General features: G+C 47.1%; 1 protein-coding gene across 1 annotated transcript; it reads right to left on the bottom strand.

The window, feature by feature from the left end:
* Nucleotides 1–371: 371 nt before the first annotated feature.
* LOC120510651 (E3 ubiquitin-protein ligase BRE1B-like) lies at nt 372–7,755 on the bottom strand (the record flags this gene model as incomplete). The annotated part of the gene is made up of 6 exons (XM_039726648.1): nt 372–473; nt 1,068–1,183; nt 1,505–1,661; nt 2,565–2,627; nt 4,143–4,220; nt 7,624–7,755. Coding segments are annotated over 6 exons (648 nt in total), but the record flags the coding sequence as incomplete, so codon positions are not given.
* Nucleotides 7,756–7,987: the final 232 nt, after the last annotated feature.

The following is a 7,987-nucleotide window of genomic DNA, read 5'->3' as shown; positions in this document are numbered from 1 at the left end:
GGAAGGTTCCAAAAGCTCCTGGAAGGTTCCAGAAGCTTCTGAAAGGTTCTGGAAGATCCCAGAGGCTCCCAAAAAGTTCCAGAAGGTTCCGGAAGGTCCCAAAAAGTTCCAGAAGGTTCCAGAAGGTTCTGGAAACTCCTAGAAGCTCCCAGAAACTCCCAGAAGCTCCTGGAAAGTTCTGGAAGGTCCCAAAAAGTTCCAGAAGGTTCTGGAAGGTCCCAAAAAGTTCCAGCAAATTCTGGAAGCTCCTAGAAGCTCCCAGAAGGTCCCAGAAGCTCCTGGAAAGTTCTGGAAGGTCCTGGAAGGTCCCAAAAAGTTCCAGAAGGTCCCAGAAGGTTCCAGAAGGTTCCGGAAGGTCCCGGCAGGCTCACCCGGTACTCCTTGATCTCCTCCTGCAGGATCTGGTCGGCGTCGGCGTAGACCTCGACCTTGCGCTGCTTCTCCAGCTTCCGGCGCAGCCGCGACAGCTCCTCCTGCCCCGAAAACGGCCAAAAGTGACCCAAAAACGGTCCCAAAAATGATCCCAAAAAGTCCCAGAAAATTCCCAAAAAATTCCAAAGAAATTCCCCCAAAAATTCCCAGAAAATCCCCCCAAAATATTCCCAAAATTCTCCAAAATTCCAAAAAACGTTCCCAAAATGGTCCCAAATTATCCCCAAAAATTCCCCAAAATTGCCAAAAAAGAATCCCAAAAATTCTCAAAATTACTCCCAAAAATTGCCAAAAATATTCCCCAAAATTCCCAGAAATGTCCCCCAAAAATTCCCAAAATGGTCCCAAAAAATCCCAAAATGGTCCCAAAAAATCCCCAAAACATTCCCAAAAATATTCCCAAAATCCCAAAAAAATGTTCCCAAAATGATCCCAAATTACCCCAAAAATTCCCAAAAAATGTTCCCCAAAAATTCCCCAAAAGATTTTCCCAAAAATCCCCAAAAATATTCCCCAAAATATTCCCAAAAATATTCCCAAAAATATTCCCCAATATTCCAAACAATTATCCTAAAATGGTCCCAAATTATCCCCAAAAATGTTCCCAAAAATATTCCCCAAAAATACGTCTTAACTAGAAAGTTCTGGAAGCTCCAGGAAGCTCCTAGAAAGTCCCGGAAGGTTCCAAAAGTTCCTGGAAGGTTCTGGAACCTCCTAGAAGCTCCACGAAGGTTCTGAAAGGTCCCAGAAACTCCCGGAAGGTTCCACAAGGACCCAGAAGGTTCCAAAAGGTCCTGGAAGGTTCCAGAGGCTCCCAGAAGATTCCAGAAGGTTCTAGAAGGTCCCAAAACGTCCCAGAAGGTCCCAAAAAGTTCCAGAAGGTTCCAGAAGCTCCCAGAAGATTCCAGAAGGTTCTAGAAGGTTCTGGAAGGTCCCAAAAAGTTCCAGAAGGTTCTGGAAGCTCCTAGAAGCTCCCAGAAGGTCCCAAAAAGTTCCAGAAGGTTCTGGAAGCTCCTAGAAGCTCCCAGAAGGTCCCAAAAAGTTCCAGAAGGTTCTGGAAGCTCCTAGAAGCTCCCAGAAGGTCCCAAAAAGTTCCAGAAGGTTCCGGAAGGTCCCGGCAGGCTCACCCGGTACTCCTTGATCTCCTCCTGCAGGATCTGGTCGGCGTCGGCGTAGACCTCGACCTTGCGCTGCTTCTCCAGCTTCCGGCGCAGCCGCGACAGCTCCTCCTGCCCCGAAAACCGCCAAAAGTGACCCAAAAATGGTCCCAAAAAAATCCCAAAAAATTCCCCCAAAAAATCCCCAAATCAGTCACAAATAATCCCCCAAAAATATTCCCAAAGTTCCACAAAATTCCAAAACACGTTCCTAAAATGGTCCCAAATTATGCCCCAAAAATGTTCCCAAAAATGTCCCCCAAAATTCCTAAAAATTACCCCAAAAATTCTCACAATAACTCCCCAAAATTCCCAGAAATGCCCCCCAAAAATTCCCAAAATGGTCCCAAAAAATCCCAAAATGGTCCCAAAAAATCCCCAAAACATTCCCAAAAATATTCCCAAAATCCCAAAAAAATGTTCCCAAAATGATCCCAAATTACCCCAAAAATTCCCAAAAAATGTTCCCCAAAAATTCCCCAAAAGATTTTCCCAAAAATCCCCAAAAATATTCCCCAAAATATTCCCAAAAATATTCCCCAATATTCCAAATAATTATCCTAAAATGGTCCCAAATTATCCCCAAAAATGTTCCCCAAAATATTCCCCAAAAATATGTCTTAAAATTCCCCAAAAAATCCTAAAAAATTCACTTAAAAAATCCCCAAAAATCCCCACGAAACCCTCAAAACATCCCCAAAACTCCTAAAAATCCCCCCCAAAACCCCCAAAAACTCCAAAACTCCCCAAAAACTCCCACAAAACCCCCAAAACATGCCCAGAACTCCCAAAAAATCTCCAAAAATTCCAAAAACTCCCAATATCCCCACAAAACCCCCAAAATATCCCCAAAAATCCCTAAAAAATCCCCCAAAATCTACCAAAAAACCTCTGAAACACCCTGAAATTCCCCAAAAAAAACCCCAAATCCCCTCAAATCTCCCCAAAATCGCCCGAAATGCCCCAAATCCCCACCTGGGCTCTCTTGAGGCTCAGCGACTCCTTGTCCTTGGCCGCGCGGTTCTCGGCCGCGCACACCTGGAGCTCACGGAGCCGCGCCTGCACGTGCTCGCCCTGCGCGCGCAGGTCCTCGGCCAGCTGGGCTGCTTCTACTGCCTGAGAGACACCTGGGTTACACCTGGGATACACCTGGGATACACCTGGGATACACCTGGGTGTACCTGGGTACACCTGGGATACACCTGGGCACACCTGGATACACCTGGGACCCATTTACATACACCTGAGTTACACCTGACCACACCTGAGATACACCTGGGTGTACCTAGACACACCTGAGATACACCTAGGTACACCTGGATACACCTGAGACCCATTTACCTACACCTGGGATACACCTGGGCACACCTTGATACACCTGAGACCCATTTAAATACACCTGGACACACCTAGAATACACCTGGATACGACTCAGATCCACTTAGATACACCTGGGCACACCTGGGCACACCTGGGCACACCTGGAGCTCCCGGAGCCGCGCCTGCACGTGCTGCCCTGCGCCCGAAGGTCCTCGGCCAGCTGGGCCGCCTCGACTGCCTGAAATGCACCTGGGTTACACCTGGGATACACCTGGATACACCTGGGTGTACCTGGATACACCTGAGACCCATTTACATACACCTGAGTTACACCTGAGCACACCTGAGATACACCTGAGTGTACCTAGACACACCTGAGATACACCTGGGTGTACCTGGATACACCTCAGACTCATTTACCTACACCTGGATACACCTGGATACACCTGGGACTCATTTACATACACCTGAGATACACCTGAGATCAGCTGGGCCGCCTCGACTGCCTGAAATGCACCTGGGTTACACCTGGGATACACCTGAGACTCATTTACATACACCTGGGATACACCTGGGCACACCTGAGATCCATTTACATACACCTGGACACACCTGGATACACCTGGGACTCATTTACATACACCTGGATACACCTGGGTGTACCTGGATACACCTGAGACCCATTTACATACACCTGGGATACACCTGGGCACACCTGAGATCCATTTACACACACCTGGATATACCTTGATACACCTGAGCTCCACTTAGATACATCCCACATACACCTGGATACACCTGGATACACCTGGGATACACCTGAGACCCTCTTAGATACATCTGAGATACACCTGGGCACACCCGGGATCTATTTCAATACACCTGAGTTACACCTCAGCACACCTGGATAAACCTCAAATCCATTTACACGCACCTGGGCACACCTGGGTGCACCTGGGTGCACCTGGATACACCTGAGACCCATTTACATACACCTGGGATACACCTGGATACACCTGAGACCCATTCAGATACACCTGAGACACACCTGGGTACACCTGGGTACACCTGAAATGCATTTACATACACCTGGATACACCTGGGCACACCTTGATACACCTGAGATCCATTTACATACACCTGGGTACACCTGGATACACCTGGGACTCATTTACATACACCTGGGATACACCTGGGCACACCTGGGATACACCTGGGCACACCTGGGCACACCTGCAGCTCCCGCAGCCGCGCCTGCACGTGCTCGCCCTGCGCACGCAGGTCCTCGGCCAGCTGGGCTGCCTCGACTGCCTGAAATGCACCTGGGTTACACCTGGGATACACCTGGATACACCTGGGTGTACCTGGATACACCTGAGACCCATTTACATACACCTGAGTTACACCTGAGCACACCTGAGATACACCTGAGTGTACCTAGACACACCTGAGATACACCTGGGTGTACCTGGATACACCTCAGACTCATTTACCTACACCTGGATACACCTGGATACACCTGGGACTCATTTACATACACCTGAGATACACCTGAGACCCACTGAGATACACCTGGGATACACCTGGGTGTACCTGGATACACCTGGGATATACCTGAGACCCATTTACATACACCTGGATGTACCTCGGATACACCTGGATACACCTGGATACACCTGGGTGTACCTGGATACACCTGAGACCCATTTACATACACCTGGGATACACCTGGGCACACCTGAGATCCATTTACACACACCTGGATATACCTTGATACACCTGAGCTCCACTTAGATACATCCCACATACACCTGGATACACCTGGATACACCTGGGATACACCTGAGACCCTCTTAGATACATCTGAGATACACCTGGGCACACCCGGGATCTATTTCAATACACCTGAGTTACACCTCAGCACACCTGGATAAACCTCAAATCCATTTACACGCACCTGGGCACACCTGGGTGCACCTGGGTGCACCTGGATACACCTGAGACCCATTTACATACACCTGGGATACACCTGGGCACACCTGAGATCCATTTACACACACCTGGGCACACCTGGGATACATCTGAGATACACCTGAGTACACCTGGATACACCTGGGCACACCTGGGCACACCTGATTAGTGAAATTAGCTCATTAATAAACAAAATTAGGGCGTTTCTAGGCAAAATTGGCAGTTATTAGGCAATTATTAGAGCTAATTAAGGACTAATTGGGGTTCTTGAGTTCCTGTTCCACCTGCAGCTGCGCCTCCACCTGTCCAGGCCATTAATTAGTCAGTAATTAATCGTTAATTAATGAAATTAGGGCGTTATTAAGCGAAATCACGACGTTTCTAGGCACAATTAGGCCGTTATTAGACAATTATTAGAGCTAATTAAGGACTAAGTTGTCTTTTTGAGCTCGTAATCCACCTGCAGGTGCGCCTCCACCTGTGTGGGCCATTAATTAATCAGTAATTAATAGTTAATTAGTGAAATTAGGGCGTTATTAGGTGAAATTTCGGTGTTTCTAAGCACAATTAAGCAGTTATTAGGCAATTATTAGAGCTAATGAGGGTCTTATCCCTCCCCTCCAGCTTCTGCTCCACCTGCAGCTGCGCCTCCACCTGTCCAGGCCATTAATTAATCCATAATTAATTACTAATTAGTGAAATCAGGGCGTTATTAGGCGAAATCACGGTGTTTCTGGGCAAAATTAGGCTGTTATTAGGCAATTATTAGAGCTAATTAAGGACTGATTGGTGTTTCTGAGCTCCAGCTCTACCTGCAGCTGCGCCTCCACCTGTCCAGGCCATTAATTAATCCATAATTAATTACTAATTAGTGAAATTAGGGCGTTATTAGGCGAAATCACGGTGTTTCTGGGCAAAATTAGGCTGTTATTAGGCAATTATTAGAGCTAATTAAGGACTAATTGGGGTTTCTGAGCTCCTGCTCTACCTGCAGCTGCGCCTCCACCTACACAGAGTGGTAATTAGTCAGTAATTAGTCGCTAATTAGTGAAATTAGCTCATTAATAGACAAAATTCGGGTGTTTCTAGGCACAATTAAGCCGTTATTAGGCAATTATTAGAGCTAATTAAGGACTAATTGGTGTTTTTGACATCCTGCTCCACCTGCAGCTGCGCCTCCACCTGCCCAGGCCATTAATTAGTTCATAATTAGTCGTTAATTAGTGAAATTAGCTCATTAATAGACCAAATTAGGCCGTTATTAGGCAATTATTAGAGCTAATTAAGGACTAATTGGTCTCTCGAGCTCCTGCTCCACCTGCAGCCACGCACAAGTCAATCATTAATTACTAATTAATCTATAATTAGTGAAATTGGGTCGTTAATGGCTGAAATAGGCGCAGTTTCAGCCATAATTAGGTGATTATTAGCTAATTATTAGGGCTAATTAATTGCTAATGAGTCTTTTTGGGCTTCTGTGCCACCTGCACCTGTCACTAATTAACATCCTGCTCCACCTGCAGCTGCGCCTCCACCTGCCCAGGCCATTAATTAGTTCATAATTAGTCGTTAATTAGTGAAATTAGCTCATTAATAGACCAAATTAGGCCGTTATTAGGCAATTATTAGAGCTAATTAAGGACTAATTGGTCCTCTCGAGCTCCTGCTCCACCTGCAGCCACGCACAAGTCAGCCATTAATTACTAATTAATCTGTAATTAGTGAAATTGGGTCATTAATGGCTGAAGTAGGCGCAGTTTCAGCCATAATTAGGTGATTATTAGCTAATTATTAGGGCTAATTAATTGCTAATGAGTCTTTTTGGGCTTCTGTGCCACCTGCACCTGTCACTAATTAACCACTAATTAGTGAAAGCAGAACATGATTAGCTGATAATTAGAATCTGAAACTATTAATGGGTATTAAGCACTCATTAATAATAATTAATAATTACCAGAAACTCATTAATTAATAATAAAATCATTAAATTATTTATAAAATCAATTAATCATTAATAAAATCTACACCTGAGACCCATTTACATACACCTGGATACACCGGGGATACACCTGGGTGTACCTGGATACACCTGGATACACCTGGGATACACCTGGGATACACCTGGACACACATGTTACACACCTGTGACACACCTGGACACACATGTTACACACGTGTGACACACCTGGGGCACACCTGAACACACCTGTGACACACCTGGGGTCCCTGTGACACACCTGACACACCTGTGACACACCTGTGACACACCTGGGGTCCCTGTGACACACCTGGGGTCCCCGTTTACACATGTTACACGCGTGTGACACGCGTGTGGCCCCGCTCACCTTCCTCTTGTGCAGCTCGAGCGCCTGCGAGCGCAGGCTCAGCTCAGCTGTGACACACCTGAACACACCTGTGACACACCTGTGACACACCTGAACACACCTGGGGTCCCTGTGACACACCTGGGGTCCCTATTTACACACGTGTTACACACCTGTGACACACGTGTGACACACGTGTGGCGCTCACCTTCCTCTTGTGCAGCTCGAGCGCCTGCGAGCGCAGGCTCAGCTCAGCTGTGACACACCTGAACACACCTGTGACGCACCTGTGACACACCTGGGGTCCCCGTTAACACCTGTGACACACCTGTGACACACCTGTGACACACCTGAACACACCTGGGGTCCCCGTTTACACACGTGTGACACGCGTGTGACACGCGTGTGGCCCTGCTCACCTTCCTCTTGTGCAGCTCGAGCGCCTGCGAGCGCAGGCTCAGCTCCTTCTCCACGGCGCCCAGGGCGCTCTGCAGGCCCCGCTCCTTCTCCTCCAGCTTCTGCACCACCTGCAGCTGCGCCTCCACCTGTCCAGATCGTTAATTAATCAGTAATTAATCGTTAATTAGTGAAATCAGGGCATTATTAGGCGAAATCGCGGCGTTTCCAGGCAAAATTAGGCAGTTATTAGGCAATTATTAGAGCTAATTAAGGACTAAGTTGTCTTTTTGAGCTCGTAATTCACCTGCAGCTGCGCCTCCACCTGCCCAAGTCATTAATTAATCAGTAATTAGTGGTTAATTAGTGAAATCAGGGCGTTATTAG

This window comes from Passer montanus, unplaced genomic scaffold, assembly GCF_014805655.1.
Source record: "Passer montanus isolate IOZ18808 unplaced genomic scaffold, ASM1480565v1 scaffold599, whole genome shotgun sequence".
Lineage (NCBI taxonomy): Eukaryota > Metazoa > Chordata > Aves > Passeriformes > Passeridae > Passer > Passer montanus.
The sequence above is the reverse complement of the archived record's forward strand: the minus strand, read 5'-3'. Positions and strand labels throughout refer to the sequence as shown.